The sequence below is a fragment of the Strix uralensis genome, chromosome 3, assembly GCF_047716275.1.
Source record: "Strix uralensis isolate ZFMK-TIS-50842 chromosome 3, bStrUra1, whole genome shotgun sequence".
NCBI lineage: Eukaryota > Metazoa > Chordata > Aves > Strigiformes > Strigidae > Strix > Strix uralensis.
The window spans coordinates 97,488,026-97,506,631 of record NC_133974.1 but is presented as its reverse complement, the minus strand read 5'-3'; the positions used below and the strand labels follow the sequence as shown (position 1 = coordinate 97,506,631).

The 18,606-nt window shown below is 38.0% G+C and overlaps 1 protein-coding gene across 3 annotated transcripts in view; it reads right to left on the bottom strand.

The window, feature by feature from the left end:
- Window positions 1–3,036: 3,036 nt before the first annotated feature.
- The window catches only part of BABAM2 (BRISC and BRCA1 A complex member 2), a 178,668-nt gene continuing 163,098 nt past the window's right edge, over window positions 3,037–18,606 (bottom strand). For all 3 annotated transcript variants that reach the window (XM_074863510.1, XM_074863512.1, XM_074863511.1), the window contains one exon: window positions 3,037–6,338. In XM_074863510.1, the coding sequence (XP_074719611.1) occupies window positions 6,275–6,338 (64 nt within the window). In that variant the 3' untranslated portion in view covers window positions 3,037–6,274. The remainder of the gene's footprint in view (window positions 6,339–18,606) is intronic.

Genomic DNA, 18,606 nt, shown 5'->3' with positions numbered 1-18,606 from the left:
GTCCCTAGGGCTGGAGATGCAAGGAGAAAGTTTTCTGCAGTGTCCACTCTCCGGTAGAACAGAGGCAGCTGAATAGAGAGCAGGTTCTGTTGGCCAAAACACACAAGAAATCACCCATAGCTGGCAGGGCTGTACTTGAGTTGCAGCTGGATTTTGCAGCTTGCCTTTTCCTATTTACGGCGTTAAGAGGAAATGCCCGGCTTCAGCAGCAGCAGGGTGGCATTCCCCTCTGGCCCAGCTCCTCTGTTGGATACAAAAATGAACCCAGCCCTAGCTGATAAGCAACCTAAGCCCGTTACCTCTTACAGCCATGGTCTCACGGAGAGGGAGCGAGGGGGACCTAGGCAGTGGAGGAGGCTACGTACAGGAACTGACCCAGCAGAGGCCGTTTCACTAGCCCTCTGAGGAAAAGCAAAAAAAAGGTCAGAGTTTTTGTCACTCCTGGTTGTCATCCTGTCAGACCAAGTTCAAGTGAGGTTCGCTGGGGGGGGTGTGTGATGCTTGGGCTGCTGCTGACTGTGCAGTTCAGAGAAGAAACGCACTGCTCCAATCTCAAGCTGCTACTCTCACAGCAGTGCTACATCCCCTTCGAAAGACACAAATAGCCTCGATGGCTCTGATTTTTAAAAAAGTACTGAAAAACTTTTGCTGAAAGGGACAGTGGAATAAAGGAAACAAGATGTCAAATTATAATCAGCTTGAATCATTTCAAATAAACACCGAGGAAATAAAATGTACCCTGTTTGCTGGCAGGCTTGATGGCTTACAAAGTACTCGCCCCACCCAAATCAAGGGTTTGAAACGGAGCAGCAGTGGAACAGAAACCCCTGATAGCATAAGATTTGCTTTTCCCTGGTACTGCATTGCTATCCTCAGGGATAGAAAAAGCATCATTAGGGTTTAAATAGAGTTTGATGAAAACACAGAGCACCCCAAGGATCAATTTTCACCATGGGCAGCTGCAGCACGAGGCATTAATTCTTCACCCTCTCTGGTGACAGGAGAAACGTGGGGAACCGTAGGCACAAATAACGTTAGACTTCTACTGTGTATTTTGCTTTTCATGCCTGCAATTAAATGCTTGCTTTACTTCCTGTTGTTTAAAACTGTATTTATTCTTTAGCACTGCAAGAAAAACCTCCTGTATTTTTTTCAATTTGCACTGGGGACGCGTTTGAAGGCCCATATTGTAGACTCAGCAAGTGGCAGGGCAGCCGCCAAACCTTGCTTCCTTTGTTGATTTCTTGATGATTTAAGACCTATTTTCAGCAGCTGATCCCAGTCTCCCCCCTGCCTTTTTGCTTGGTAACTACCATTTTAACAAAATGGTGTTTGTGCAGTGCCTTGGAACCAAGAATTGAGCTTTTAAATGTAAGACAAGGAATAGAATAGGAAAAGAGGCACTAAAATCACCTACACGCCATGGCTTTTCAAGCCCCATGCTTAGGAATATATGGTAGAACCCTTGAGTTCTTGGCAGAATAATATTTAGACTGCTAGTCTTTTATTTCATATGTAGCTAAAATTACTTGCATGTTTCACATACTTGTGTTGTTTACCTTTCCCCAGCACAAAGTTTGAAATTATTCTCTGAATCTACAGAAATTGGTAAATAAAAATATTTAAAAAAGCTGTACTGTTGATGTATATTGTTCAGACTTTTACTGGCTTTGCCCATAGGGACAAACCCTATTGTTTCATGGTACAAACAGGAAAAGATATAGCCTGATCAATGGTTTATTTAGATGCAGGCTTCCTTCAGAAAAGGAGAACACACTTTACCCCTGGCTGATGCTAAGATGCAAATTAAACCAAGATTTGGTGCAAAAAAGGTATCCAATGCCATCTGCATGATTTTCCTCTCTGTTCCGGGTAACAACAGTCTTTCCTCAGAATTATTCTGTGGTGGAGAATACAATACTTGGCTTAATAAATAAAAACCAGTTTCTACTGATTATTTTTACAGCAAATAATTCTATGTTTAATGTAGGCCCATAAGATGCCAACACATACCTTGTTGCTTTGTTAAAACATAAACCTCAAACTTGCTAAAAATAGCAGTAACTAGTAAGGATAAAACAAAATTGTCCCAGAACATTACAGACACCTGAAAACAAAAACTGAAAAGGAGATGACTTAAGGGATTTTCAGTAACATTTAAGAAGTAAGTGTAACCTTTAGGTTTAATGAGCGTTACAATACATCAATTATAGAGACATAAATAATTTAAGGGAAGAGTGTTCACTGGCAGTCAGTTTGGTCACAGACTTCATTTGCTTCACAGGGCAGGGACAGCACCCTGTAATTAACAGTCGTGGTCAGAAGCTGTGTCCAAAGATTGTTACCTCCTTGCAGTATGCCCTTCTCACAAGGCTGGAAAGGTGAGGAACTCCCCTTCTCCACTGACAAAGGACTTACGCCTTCATGTATTGCTGCTGCACAGACATGGTATTAGGAATGTCTTTCAGACCTGCAGGGGTGACCCTCATGTGCTACTATGGGTTTCTACCGCCTGCTGCTTCTCTGGTCATTAAGGGTACTGACACAGAATGATGTCTAAGCAGCAGTCCCTACACTCTACTTAAAGGGTTTTTCACCTCTGCTAAACCCCCAGCCTTGTATTAGGGGGCACTGCCTGATGGAGACTACCCAGACTTACTCCCCTCTTTCCTAGGTAAGAAGTCTCTGTGTAAAACCACCTGAAGTTAGACTTAAGGTACTGCACTTCATTGCTAAATCTCGACTCCCAACTGATTCACCAAAGATGCTTATTGCTGCAAGTGCCAGACAGGATGAGAGAAAGGAAACACACAGAGAAACACACCTAGTGAGGATCTAACGATGCGTAGGAGATCTGTGCTAATTCTGGCAATGATTTTCTTCTCAAAAACTGAATCAAGTCTACTTCATATATGAATGGGAGTATGTTCAAGGACACAGATGATACTGAAAACGCTGCTAATTCAGCAAATGAAATGTGTTGATCAATGAAGTGATGACCAGCACAACAGAAAGATCAATGAAGGCCAAACTATGTACGATATAGTTAACTTTTATTTATTCTTTCAGCTGTTTGTCCAGTCTTTCCAGCAAGTTCACAAAAAGTCGAACTTTGATTCTGAAAGATTTTTCATTACTTCTAGCACAGTGGATTACATATGCAGATGAATAAAGGCTTGATGTAAGTTTGCACTTTAAGGACCTTTGGAAAAGGTCTTAATGGGACTTAATAACTTGAGACTTACTGCATTCTTTCATTCAAAATTATGACAGAGTAGAATTTAGCCTTTTCGATATGTTTGTAACATTGTTATTTTTCTCTTATTTTTGTGGTTCTCGTAAACCAAAGAAACTAGTCTAGGTCTGATTGCTCCTTTCAATTGCATATATCACATAATAGGAAAGAAAGCTTAATTGCCATTAAGCTGGCCACAATGGATACTATCATGAAACAGGAGATAACAGAAATAACTTCAACTTATTAGATTACAACTTCTGTGCCTAACCTAAACGCCTTCAACAAATACTTGATTCGATATAAAATTATTCAATCTAACTCTCTTTTCTGATGTAGTATTATACGGTAATCCTTCTGGAGAGAAGAGTTTATTCATTTCCATGTTTTCCCTCCCAAAACTCCATTTGTAGTGCTAACACCCCCAGTACATTCTTCTGAGAACTATCAGGAAGGGCTCCATAAAATGCTGTGCAGGTCAATGAGTGCAGGGTGGCTTTGAAATAAAGAAAATGTTCAGCAAGTGTAAGAAAAAATCCTTTTCTTCTAATCTAAAAATTGATAGGCTTGCCAGACTTTATCTTAACCACAAACAGTTCAGTTTCTAAACTTTTCAACATTTTTTTCTCCCCAAATACTACCGGTTGTACCATGATGTAAAATTAGACTGAAACCATTGTTTCATTTCCATATATGCAAGTGAAAAGCTGATGAAACTACTGAATTCAACATAAGGTTAGATCCTCAAAGTCTTTGCTTACATGGCTTCTAAAACTCTTAGTCCTTTAATAATAAAGCAGTCCTTTGTCCAAAATTACAAAAGGACTGATGTGAAGGATGCATTTTTGGTTGAAAATCCATATTAATTCTGAAGAGTGGACATCTTTTTGAGACGTTTTGCAATTGCTAGCCTTTGAATCATGGTAACCTCTGAAAAGATAAAAAAAAATACTGGTGCCACTTGGACAATCAGGTATACAAAGCAAACACCATGTTCACGAGGCAATCACTACAACACTGAAGCAAACACAGGGGTATAAAATATAAGATTCCAGGAATCTGCTGATGCAAATGAGAGTTTGGTTTTTACCTTTTGAAGATGCTAGAGATGGTTTCTATCAGATTTGATCACTATGAGAACAAATGTCTTTCGTTAGCCCTCCTCCTTCTCCCACCCCATTCACAAGAGTTAGCTTATCCAAAGAAATGCAGATGTGAGATCATCCTGGTATACTGAACAATGTGTGTTTTGAATCATTTAATGTTGTTCAGTTATGGTTTTGGTATTCACATAAAACCATTACCCTCCACATCTGCTGTAAGTCTTGATTTGCACGCAAAAGCCTAATGCAGTGCCTCCACAGAGGGAATTCAGGCTCAGACCTTTGGAGCCTTTTACAGCCCTCAGATAATGCAGAGTCACAAGGGGGTAGGTCACAGGACAGAATATGCCCCCTCCTCCGTAGATTTGCAGTAAAGCTTCTGATTTTGTTTGCAGCTTAATTTCCAGCCAAGAACTTCAATATTAAACATAAACTAAAATTTTGCCTATAAACTAGCTAAAAATACCTGTAGTTTCTAGAGGCAAATTATTTGCATAATTCTTAATTATTAAGCTTCACTGCTTAAAACCCATCTACACTTTCTAGGTGGACACTCCCCTGGAAAGCACTATTTTTAATGTAAAATAACAAGTTTTAGAAAGGATAGGAGAATACTGCCAATCAAGTAATTTGATGAGATTTCATTGCATAAGCAGATACTGGTGCTATAGTTAATAATTTTAAATTAAATGTTTTCCAGTGCCACTGTATCATCTGCATACTATTCATTTAGTTCCTTATATTTAGCAGAAGTAGGGCACATTTTCCATATGCCATTACAAGGAACATACACTGTTAATTTTATTCCTTACTGGAAAGTACCCTGGTCTATTTACAAATTAATTTGGGAAGTGACATTGTGACAGTTAGCCCCAACTGGTGCACCTGACACAAGCGTGAAAGAAAGGATGAATAGGTTGGATTTTGCATTTGGCATTTCAGAATTAGGGGAGGTAATGTTTCCAGTTATATACACTTAAAATTATTTCTGAGAAGACATGTTGAACTTAACCATTAAGGTAAATACCTATAGCCATACACTATTTCATCAGGTATTTTCCAAGACATCATTAATTTCTTTGTTGAAAGTTTGCTTCTTAGAAGTATTTATCTTACTTGGAAAAATTACAGGTCTATGAAAGAGCTTTATTTTGTTATACTGATGTATACAATTAGTTTCTTGTGCATTGGTACTAAAGAAGTAGAATTTCATCATAATGGCGAGGGGAGTTCTTTAGAAAAACACCAAAATTGTACAACTGGAAATAAAAACAAAGCATAAAAGCATAGCATTTCATATAAGATGAGCTTTCAACTAAAATATAAAAAAAAAAAAATTGCCAACACCCTGCCATATTAATATCAGACCAACTTGAAAGGCACTGAGAATTGAACTGTGCAACCCATATCCATACCTGTGAGAATAACAACCACAGTGAGACGCAAACCTCCAAGGCAGAATATGGCACTGTACAGTCCATTAGGCATTCCTGGTACATACGGCAGTTTTGTATTTTCTTAGGATAAGCTGGAAATGTTAACTAAATATACAAATTACATCATATTTCTGTGGGAAAAAAAAATCCAATTGACACCATCTGAAGGCAAGGAAACAAGGCATAACATAAAGGACATTGTTGGCACAAGAAAATGTTATCACATCAAAACACGCCCTTTTAAATTTAATCTAGTAGATATACAAAGTAATGGTGGTGGCAGAGGCAAAGGGACAGAACAAATATCAAATATTCAGTTTAAGCATGCTAGTGAGGTCTTTGTTTTAGAAATCTGACAAAACCTGAAGCCTACCAAAACGATTTCAGAGGCAAGAAAGCACCTATCAAGAGAATCCAACCCATTTCCAGGCATTCTTCTTATGGGCTGACATGTGCAGACTGAAGGATCTGTCCAGTATCGTCTCTGTGTCTGAGGCTGCCTAAAGCTTCCCATTAGCAAATGCTGCCTCCTGGAACTGAGGGACAAACGTTTTGAAATATGCCCTAGAGAAAAAAAAGAAAATGCATGGTTAGGAAGGAGTAAATTTAGAACATGCTGTGTGCATGTATGTAGCCAAGGTTTTAACAGAGAAGCATAATATTACCATGCTCAATCCGTTATTAGATCTCATAAATGGGTAGTGTTTTTCTTACTAGCATGCAGCAGATCCGTACACTTCAGCCTTCTAGACCCAGCAGTGCTTCTTTCTTCAGTGTCCTCACCACTAACCTCTTAATGTGGTCAACATCAGTAACACTGTCAGGAGAGCCTGATGGACTATCCGTATTTTATTCAATGCAAAGCTCCAGAGATAAACTGTATCACGCACCGGAAAATAAACCTTTGAATAGCTGTAGAAGTGAGAAGCACTTAGATGAGCCACAAGTGTGGCTGTGCCACCAACCGCAGCATTTTATAACTGGGAATTTTTGATGCAGTTGATGTTCACCATGTTTCTGGGATAAAAAGGTGGGTTTTTTTTCCCCCCATCTTGAAGAAAGCTTCACATACGGTACCAAAGGGCCAAAGACAGGCAAGTCAATGGAGCAAGAAAACTGTGAAGTCAGAATACATGCAGGAGATAAGCCCTTTATCTGTCTCCTTGCAGAAATCTTGATGCAGTGCAGAGTCACTGTCGATGGCAATAGTTTACATAAGACACAGTGAATAAATGCTAACACTTTGGAAGAACTGTAGTTCCTTTTATTGGACTTTGAAAGTCAGAACATTATTCCATAAATTAGGATGTGTTTTGTATATTTTGGATCTTAGTCTATCTTCTTTATAAAGAACCGAGTGACTCATAAATCCGTAAAATGAGTTAATCCTAAGTATCCAAAATTGAGTTTGAACTGTACCTCTGAGTTTATTGCACGGAAATATTCAACCGTGTACTAAACGTATTTAATGTGTCCCAAGTCGTAAGTATAAACCCTTTATTTGCAAGATATATTACAAGCTGACTCATCATTCTGCCTTTGGTTTCTGCCTACTACTTTCTGCACCAAACTTTCACTTTCTCTACTTTTTATTTTACAAACATTTTGTTTTCTGCTCATATCACTGGTCTTTATAAATTTATATGCAAGGAGAACCTCCTCCTGTTCTCCCTAACAAACAAAAATAAAATCTGAAGTGAGAATAGCTGCAATTACATTCGTTATTGATCTCTCTGCTGGTATACCTCCTGAAGCAAACATACGCTGATCATCTTCATAATCATAATATGTGTTTCATAATCTGGGTAAAAGCTCTGGCAATCACTGAACACCAATCACACTTCCTCACATCTAAAAACATTGCAAGATCACAGAAGAGAACACTCCCCTCTCTCTGTGAAGTTGTGCCTGGCAAATTAATTAATAGATAGCTGCATTCAGCTTTTGTACAGAAGCTGTAAACACATGTGAGATGCTGTCCAAAGGTTAAAAGAGCAATAGAAAGTACAAGAATTTCTGGACTGAGGAGCTGAGCCCAGAAATGGAAAAGAAAAGGACAACCAGCACACGCATTTTATAGCATACACAGATTGTGCCGTGTATTTACAGAATACACTTTGATTTATTGAATCAAAGTTCAGAAAGCATCCTTCATAATCATGCCCATAAAATGTGATTGTTCAACCTGGCACATACACATACATAAACCAGCTGAGAAGGTATGCCTGTCATCTGATCTTAACAGTTGAATGCCACTTCTGTATTAGTGCTTTTATAGCATACCTTTGAAATTGTAGCCTCTCTATGTCCTGGTCAGCTCTACATCATTTTGCTAGCTCAAGGAATATCACTTGCACATTGTCAATGCCAGGATCTATCATCCTTTTATTTCTCCTTGCATTATCTGTCCTAACATTTAATTGCATTTCCTCTGCTTGCTTATTTTAAGTAGCTTCTTCCTTCCCCTTTGATAGCTTCTCTGCAGACTTTCTTCCACGCACATGCTCTTCTCACTGTCTTGATAAATGTTACTTAAAACTTCCCTCTTCCTAAATTGTAAAAATTCTTAATTATTAAATGGGATATAAGCAGAAGTATATTTCTACACTTTATTTCTTTTCTGAAACACCTCCTTTACAGCATTTCTGTGCTTTGTATTAAAACCACACTTACTGCATTATATTTCAATGAATTTTCGGTTAGGTAAATTCCAGAACGAATGCTTCTGATACCACATACACCCTCCCACGCCATCTTTATCTACACTCGCATCCTTTCTTTTCACTGATTCCTGCAGTAGAGCTTGTATCGTTTGCTGAAAAACTAAATCTAACACCTCCCTACATTCTGATCAGATGTACTATTTCAAAGAGGATGTTATTTCACTGGTAGTTCATATGAACCTTTTGGCGATGTTCCATTAGTACTTCATAAAAGTGCAAAAATTCCATTAGTACTTCATAATTTGTAAATGTCTACTTTTTTCTTTTCATACTTTAAAGTAAATACTTAAGTTTGCCCTTATCATTTGTGGTTCTGTTCAGACTGAAGCAAATGTAGTACCACATGTTTACCCAGGATACGTTCCTCCATTTCTGCCCCTCTCCCACACACCCTCGGGATCTGAGATTAAAGAAATTTTGGAAAAAACATTTGGATAATTACGGTTCATCACACACACAAAAAATAAATTACGTGCATTCCCTCCTCACCTTCCACAAAACCAAAAAAGACCCCGCAAAGAGATCCAAAAGCACAATATACTTGATAGGACAGTTATCAGCTACAGCACATTTAATAGACGGAAGAGGAAAGATGGGGAAGTAGGAGAAGGGAGGTTAAACTGCTTCGATATTAATGAACACTGCATATAGGGAGGGAATGGCAAGTGCTAGTATATAAAAGTAACAAGACTTATTTTGAGTATATATGAAGGAGTAGAACATGCAGCAAAGACATTACTCATTATTAGAGCTTGCTGAATTTATTTTCTTTTAAATCACATGACTTTTTCAATGGAAAACTATATTTTTACCCAGTTGTGTGCATTTCTGTAGAAATGCTACTGAGTTTTCATCAGGAAAAGAAGGAAAAGAATTAGGTACTTCAGTTTGGCTTGATCTAGGAAGAGATGTTCTGGTTTGTAGAACTGAGCCTAAACAATCAGTTTGATATTAACCCTCATATCCACTCCAGAGTCTCAGAGATGATGTACCTAGTCACACAGACAAGGCCCTGGTGCATCACAGGAGTCATAAGTATAAACATAACAGCAGAAGTAGTCTCTTCAAAGGACCCAGTCCATGAAGGATGATGGGATAAATAATTAAAATTTCTGCTTCCAGGAGGCATTGTGCTACTGCTAGCAGATGCATTCTAGTGTCACATTAACTGCATTTTGTTTCACATGTTCCAAGCAAAATTTTTTTCAGAACTTTTTCTTTTCATCTGAGGTTTGGGACAAAGCCATATGTTAAAATATTTGAATTTCCTGTGAAATGGAAATTCTGACATTTTTCCCTCCCCTGCAGAGTTTATCAGTAAGGAGGAAAAGAACAAGCGCCAATTACTGGCCGAGTAAGTTTCATCTATCAACCAACTGGCATTGAGGTCAAAGCATACATGTTTCCACACAAATACGACCATGACATGGACATATTATGTCACAATGTATTACACAAAACAACTTTATAAGAAATACAAAATTTTCTGAAGAACAATACTCTGCTACAGACTGGATGGTAAGGGCCTCTTTCATGTCGAATACTATTCCTTTTAGAAAGGTTTTAAATTGATAGAAACACTTATACTCCAGCATCCTGCACATACAGGCACAGAGAAACTGTGAACGTAAATATGAACTTTGGAAAAAGATTCACTTCTCATACCTATTCACATAAACTTATTCATACAAATTTACACCCTCAATAACTTTGATCTGTGCTATACCACAGGAATTCACATAAAAATCTCTCATTTTTTTGTTTCAGACACTTTGCCACATGATACTTTCAAGTATCTCAGACGTGTTTTGAAATTATTATTTTTACATCCACTAGATATGCCTTCTAGCTCTAGAGACTGTTATTAAAAAAAAATTCAGTAATTTGGGTACCTGTTGGATTACAGTGAAGATGCAGAAAGGTAATTTGATTTATGGTTTCTCTAGGCTATGTCACACGGCAGAAATCCATTTTTGATTAATGTTTTTTCTCCTTTCTGAGAAACATGGAGTTCCTTCTTTCTCCTGCTTTACTCTATCTACCATGTTCTCTGTGGGTCTGTGTCACACTGACCTTACACCAAGCTCAGAAGAACTGCATAAAATGCTCCTTCAAGTACAGAGAAACTGGTTTGTACAAAGTCCACAGATATTTTTTACGTGAGTGTCAAGTACAATGGCTCTGCATCCCTCTTGCAATGGTTTAGATCTTAGCTTAAACAGTGTTTAAAGAGTTGCTTTCTTTTCAGCTTAGAGTGAGTGCCAATCTTCATACTCATACAGGCACATGTCCAACTCTTTGCCTTACTGCAAGAATCTATTATTTTTTGTCTATTTGCCTTTGTTCCCTCAAATGGTCATTTTCCAAGTTCAAGGTAGTAAGTTATGGGGTTTCTATGGAAATTTTTCTTCAGCACTCCAGAAAACATATTTTGCTGTAGTTAACCACTATATACACTTGATACAGTACATTGAATTTCAGGTGCTATGTTCAAGGACATCTGCTGAGAGTAAAGCACTTATCTTTCCTTCACCTTATTATCCAGTGGAAAGTCTTGCTATTGCAAATGGTAAGTATCTAAAAGAAGGTAGAATTGGATCACTTGTTGTTTACATGTTTTCTAGTGATATAAAACACTGACTGTGGTACAAGGTCTCCAGAAGCCCATACATGTCTAAATCCTAGCGTGTTGGTTTGCAGTGCTTAAAACATACTTGACTCAGAATTCACATGCTTTTGTGAAATTTCATTCTAATTGTAATGTTTTTCCAGTATAACTGAGTGCTGGGTTTTTAAAATGTAGTTGGTAGAAAATCTGCATTGACCATTTGTTAATATCTTTTGCTTTCAGATTCCTATGCTGAAAATTTGTAAAGATTTTAAATCACATAGCTGTGATCTCTCATCAAACAACACTTTACATATATTTATGTTGAAAACATTCTAACGCTGTAATGCACTTGCATTCTGCTACTGCTTTTGCTTGACTGGTGCTATAGCCAACTATATAGTGGTGTTCTAGTTATCGCTCGTTGTGTAATAAAGTTAGAAGAGTTGTCTAGGTGTTTTTATTTCTCTTAGAATCTTCATGTAGGAAATTTGGAGCACAATATAGAGATTCAAACTTCAAGAGGAAATAAGCATACAAAATGCCATACCAATGAGATTTCTGCTTTTTGTGTCTGGGACAAGGACATTCATCATGGGGTGATGAATCATCTTCCCAAGTCATTCACAAAATAGATTCCCCTTAAACTCCTCGGTTTAAGACTGCCAAGTTTTTCAGCACGCTGATACCAAATTCATCTACGCTAGCCCTATTTGCACTTGTATGTTTCATGTGTTTCATTTCCATCAAGAGATGATTTGAGGAAAAGGAAGCGGATGAAGTAATCCTGATGGTCCACATCAAGTACAGACTTAGCTGTATAGCAATGCGTCTACTACCAGCGCAGTGTATTTCGTCCCTGCACGTTCTTTACTGGCAAACGAAAGCCTTAGAGCCAAAATCTTCATCTTTTCAGAAAGACACATGGACTTTCATTAGTCTCTCACCATATCAGGCACATGTATTGTGTTCCTTCTCATCAGAAGACAGACTCAGGTTATTGTACTTGGATTTTTTCCTACTATTGGCTTTAAGAGTAAATATTACTCTTAAATAGTACTCATTATTTCAATATTCTAATTAGTTCTTGTAAAATGTTTTAGTATCTAGTGTGACTATGGTTATACTCTTGAAAATATTAGGCTCTAATTATAGAACAACCTTAGCGTATTTAAAATCATAGTAGCTAGTATATTTGATAAATACATCCCTTTTCTCTTATTCTAGGCAAGGCACACAGGAAAACATGGGGTTCTTTTCCTCAACCTTTTCAAACTAATAGCTCTGACTTGGGCAGGCACTCCCGTAGTTGTGAGGAACCCTGAATAGTTTTATGTAACTCTTCTAAGTCTTCTGGAGTAGGGTCTGTAGCTAGGACACCCTTCTCCTCAGCAGTCCTCTGTTCTCTGAATTATCCAGCAGGTTAACAGTGAGTTTCTTTGAATATTCTGCAAATGCTATTACTTACCCCGGGACTGTGCTGAGAACTGAACTGTAGCCCTTTCACCTGTATTAGATACAGCTGAGAATCCCAGGCATTTGCCCCAGCTGCTGTCCATTTCTTCTAGGGGAGCTGCAACTCTAGAATTTGCATTATTTTGTACCCTGTAGTTCTTTCCTTCTGTACCCTGAAGAAACTGCTGCAAGACATCTACAAGTTTCTTCAAATCCACAGAATTCTGACAGAAAAAAAATCTAGTCCAGAGATGACTGATCTTCATAAATTAGCCAGAATAGCAATGTTCTCCCCTTTTCCAATTAAAATAGGTGAAAACAGGAACTAAGAAGGGCGTAGGTCAGAGTAAAGGACAGCCTGAGGCTTCTTGAGGTCTTTGACCTCTCAGACTAGTATTATGCTGACACTTTGCAATAAAATCTTGTTATATAAATTATTTCAACAGCATAGCCGTATTAGAATTATAAAAGAGCTTTTCCAGGCTTTATCAACGTCACCTGATTATTCACTTTTTGAAGTACAAAGTATTTTTGCACGGAGCATACATACATATGCAGCATGTCTTTGTGTTTTTATGTTCCTGTTGTAACTTGTTTTGACACAATGAAAACTTGTTTTGAAAATACTGAACACCTACAACAATCCCTTCTGGGTGCCAGACAAGGGGATTTGTCCTCCCGTGACTACATGAGCACAGCCAGCTGGTTTGCTTCACGGAACCCTAATAATTCATCTCCTGCGTAGAAGATATTTACCGTAACTCTCCAAACTCTCTAGGGTTTGCTGTTTGTTTATAACAGAACAAAATCAAAGATGTCAACCTTTTCTTTTTTTTTATATAATTGATTTCTTTTTAAATTCCATTTGTCAGGAGCTATCTAATTCAACACAATTAGTATTAATTAACAAAAGGAACTTAAATTAATAAATTGTTACATTAATTCCAATAGTGGGTATGTATTTAGGTCATATTGCATATGAGAGCTCATTAGGTCCTTAACAGGTGGTTATACCCTCCCTCCTGCATCTCTACACCTTGCATTTAACAAGGGCTGAACGCAAAAGTGTGGAAACCTACTGAAAGCCCATTCTTTTAATAGGCCTCATGCCAACGTTCAAGGCATAGTTTTTTCCTTGTAAACTCAGATGTGAGACATTTAAACCTCTTTGATATTTTTACTATATATAATGCATTAAAAACATATTTCCATTGGGTGAACCATGTTGTCTATTTATTCATAGGCACTTCCACAGCATTCCTCACCAGGCTAAAGATACATGAGCACTCACGGCAAGCAGAATAACCCAGTCTCCTGCTTTGGGATAACTATGGGGTAACAGGAGATTAATTCTAGACTAGACATTTTATGACACCTCTATTGGGAGAAAATCGTTGTTAAAATAAATTAACATTCTCTCCAGATCTAAGATATTACAATGATTTAAGTGACAAATAGTTCTCAGCACTCTGACTTTTGGTTGCATAGCGGGAATCAGGCTGAGGGAGGGAGGCCCACAACAAGTGACAAAGGCTCAGGAGCTGATGAAAATCAGGACTATTATGGCATGTGCTAGGCATTCAGGAAGCAGCAGCATTTCTAAACCACTGTTTGAATCTGAACATCACTAAAACTTATCCGAGGATGGCAGCAGAACGATAAAGGTACCTTCCAGGATTTCTTTATTGCTTCAAATATACATGACGATACTTGGCAGGTATTCACGTTTCTAAACTAAGCTTCTTGATGGTATGCTCTTTGGGATGCGGTTTATAATTTCCTTACTAGGCAGCTTTATCTATAGCAAATATTTTGCTTTTATGTGAAACACAATGTCTACACAGTTCTCCATTTTATACATCTCCAAAACTGGCGATGCCAAGCAAACGTCTGAAGTGTTTATACAACAGCAAGACAATAGTTCTTAAATTACTGCTACTGTAACTGGCTAAACACTCAAATGTACAAAAGAGTCAGTGCACAATGCCATTATGCTGCTAGCAATTTTTTTTTTCTGGGTGCCAAAGAAGTTCATCACATAATCTCTCTTCCTCTTCTAATATTTCTATCTCTCTACCTCCTTTTGCTGTGATTTACATACAAGTAGTTTGGTAAACTTCCGATGCCCACTTCTACCCACCAGTCTACACAAGGCACTGACTATGTAGCCAGGCTGATGGACAGGACAATCAAGCATCAGGAGAGCTGGAGGTCTGCATTGGGCAGCAATCAAAATGCAAGTTTCTAAGAAATACCGTTGCCTGCAGCTCAGTTCATATATTACACAACAGAAAATCATCTCCAAAATTACAAACAAAACAAAACATGTGCTACCAAAACCATAATGGGAAATAGAAGTAGTAGAACTAGTGAAACTAAGTACACTACTGACGTTTAAACATTAATATTCACTCATGTCCAAAAGCTCTTTTCTGTATTTTACTAACAATATCTATTTCCTCCAAAAGTTCTTGTTGGAGCTGTTACTATTTCTGATTCAAGTCACACAGAAAGGTACAAGAAATGGTTGTATTTAGACATGTTTTTTAATGGTTTGCTGATTGCAGAAATAACAGGTGGCTTTACTCCATATGAAGCAAACAAAAGTTAGATTTTCATTTGGTTTTACATTTGGGTGTTTGTTCCAAAAAAATATGATATCAACTGATTTTATAAATAAAGTCAAGAATTCAACATAGCACTGTTGTAAAAATCAAGATGACTTTGCTGCCCAACTTACCATAAAGCAAAATGAATCTTGACAATCTGTTCAAATCACAAAACAACCATAAATATAACCACCTGACTAAAGGCAAAATATAAAGGAAGGGAGTTCTAGGGAACTGCTGCAGAGCCAGGACTGTAGATCATTATGGAGGCTGGCAATTAATGTTTATTTTAAAGCAGCAGCATAAGTAGGGTCATTGCTTTGCAAAAGATGATAACTTTGGTTCCAAGAATATACGTGCTCCCAAATGCATGGACCTTTACTGACAATTACAGATAAAAATTACAGCTACGGGACATAATCAGTGCATACAGACCACAGCCAGTAACTATGCAAGCAACATTTTTGAATCATCTGGAAATCAAAACTCTGGGATTTATTCTTTCACAGGTTTCTGATATAGGTATTTGGGAATTTACAAAGGTGTTTGCACAGACACAGTGGCTCTGTGTCCCAAAGCATACATAGCAAAACAAACTCCTCATTTTGAAACAGTTTTATCAATGCCTTCTGCTTGCCAGTTCAAGAGATAAACACTTCACTTCCTTCACCTTCTCCACAATGTACATAAATAGACTCGCTTCAGTCAGATGAAGGCTTGTGGTCTTAGATCATAGCAAATCTTGCTTCTGCTTTCTTAACTTCCATTTTCCCCTCGGGGATTACTCAGGGCTGGGGTAGCGGGTGTCTGCGAAGGGGGCACTGGAATATCTCTGTCACAGCATGGTCACTCTGCTTCCTTACCAGTGGATCATGAGAATGATATTCCAAGGCCATCATGGAAAAATTCAATCTTCATACAGTCTTTTTAAGTACAGTGCTAAGTCACAGGAAATTTCCAGTCCTGTGAGCTACAGTATGACAAGCCTGCTCTATTTTTCCTATTTGCTGAAGTGCCATAGCCATATTTTTCCACTCCAGGTAAAGGTTAGCTTCTTAAAGAGATACTGCTTATTCAAGACACTTATTGTTTCCTCATATCTAGGTTACTCTATTGTTGGAGAGCAATTATTTAGCAAATTATTTAGAAGATTTGAAGGAGAGAGGCAATGCCAGACAAGATGTAACTAGGAACCTCTTCTAAGTATAAAAGGCAGGGTGAAGAATGCGATGAAATAAGGAAGCAGGGAAGTAGGGATGATAAAAGAAGTGGAAGAAAGCAGAAAAGACTGGGCAAAAACACATTCAGGAGTGAAGCCTATAAGGAAAGACAAGTGTAGAGATTCAAGAAGAGAGGGGATCACAGAACTAATAATAGAATTTGAATGACCTTTAGGAGATTATTGAGTCCCTTAATTGTACTTCAGAGGTAGAAATGAAGGGTTACACCACAGATGCATCCATAACGAGTCTGACAACCAGCATCCCTGAAAACAAAGTTTGCTTGCAGGTGAAAGTACTGATTTCATCATGCCATCCGCTTTGCTTTGCCAGATTGCTTATCAACAGAGGCCGAAGGCAACATACCAAAACATAAAAGAAACCTCCTTGGATATTCATTAGGACAAACCAGTCAGAAGGAAAGGGATGAGATGCCACACATCTGTGATTATATAAAACATATTAAAGAAGTTATTTCTCTTTGCTATTTAAAAGATCTACATTTGCTTTTAGAAGTAAGAGGAAATTCTTAAAAGATCAGAGACCTCTCCAAATGGGGAAAACAGACAGAAACAAACCTTAACACTTACAGGTAAAAGCAGAATAATGCAGATCAAAAATAAATTTGAGGATCAACTTAGTTGTGGCCCTCCAAATAAAAACTTGTCAAATAGTACAAAAGATGGTCAAAAAGTAAAAAGAATGCTCAGAAGAAATCAAGTAACAAAGAATAAATGAAACCATTTTTGCAACCAAGTTCACCGTGGAGGTGCTTAAAGAGGCTGCCATACCAATACCCTGGTTTACAAGGTATGTACTGAAAGATTTGACTCTCGCAGAAATGTCAGCCAAAAAGGTAGCGAACAAATCAACAAAACACACACAATCAGCAGGCCCAGATGATATTCACACCTGAGTTCTAGAGAAACTCAAGTGTGAGAAAGTTAAACTCTTAAATAGCTTGTAGCCTCCTGCTTAAAAAAAGCTTGGTTCCAGAGAAGTGTGATGTCAATTAGAAAAAGGTCTGGGAGGATAGCGGGAACTGTGGACCAGTAAATCTCATGTCTGTACCTTACAAATTGGTAGAGACTGTTATAAGAAACCATCAATTTATAAAAAGCCCAGAATTAGTGGACTTGTGTAAATAGATATATTGGGTAGAAGTCAAACTTCTGCTTCACAAATCTCTTATTTTCTTAAAATTTACCAAATTTACCAAAACCACGTGGACAAGAAAGATTCAAATGACACACACTTTCCTACAGGCATTTGGGAAGGATTTTCAAAGGCTTTTAAAAAAGTGAATCACTGCAGCAGGAGAAAAGATCCATGAGTGGATAAATAGCAGGTCAAGATAAGGAAAAAAAAGATAGGAATGAATGATGAGTACTATTAGGGTGAAGTCAGCTAAGAACTGCACAGAAATGGGTATTTTGACCTGTGTCGTTCAACATATTCCTATATGATCTGTGAAAGTGAGCAGAAGAAGATGACAAAGTTTGCTAATGCTAACCACTTAGTCAGGGAAGGATAAATGAGGCACAGTTATTAGGAACTGCAGATGGTTCTTACGGCCCTGGGAGACTCGGAGATAGAACACCAGGTGAAAAGTCAACATTGACAAACATGTGTCAATGATACATGAGATATGTGAGGAAAAAGACTTAATTTTACATACACAAAAAACACTGGCTCTGGAAAAGATAGTAAGGAGATCTAGGTGCTAAAAGGTCAGTGTAACCTTCAGTTGTACACATAAAACCAAATCAGACGTTATTAGAAATGGAATAAAGAATAAACCAGACAATATCACTACTTCACCGTATAAACATATGGTGAATATATCATGAGTAACATGCAGTTCCTTGTCTCAGAAAGAATATGACAGAAATAGCAAAGGCATAAAAAGAACCAGGACAAGGGCGATCAGAAACATGGAAAGGTTCTGTAGAAGGAAGGAGTGAGCAGAGCAGGAGAAAAGCTGACAGAAGAGATGTGAAGAGGTTCATAAAATCATAAAGGTTATGGAGGGGATCAGTGGATTAATTATTTGTTGCCTCTTCATGCAAGAGCTAGGGGATAACAGCTCGAGCTAGCAGGAGGTAGGAATGCAAAAAGCCAACAGAGCTTGTTCTTCATACCACACGTTATCTGTGCAACCCCTTGCCACAGAATTTTGTGATGTTATGATGTGGGTTCAAAAAGCAAACAGAAGGA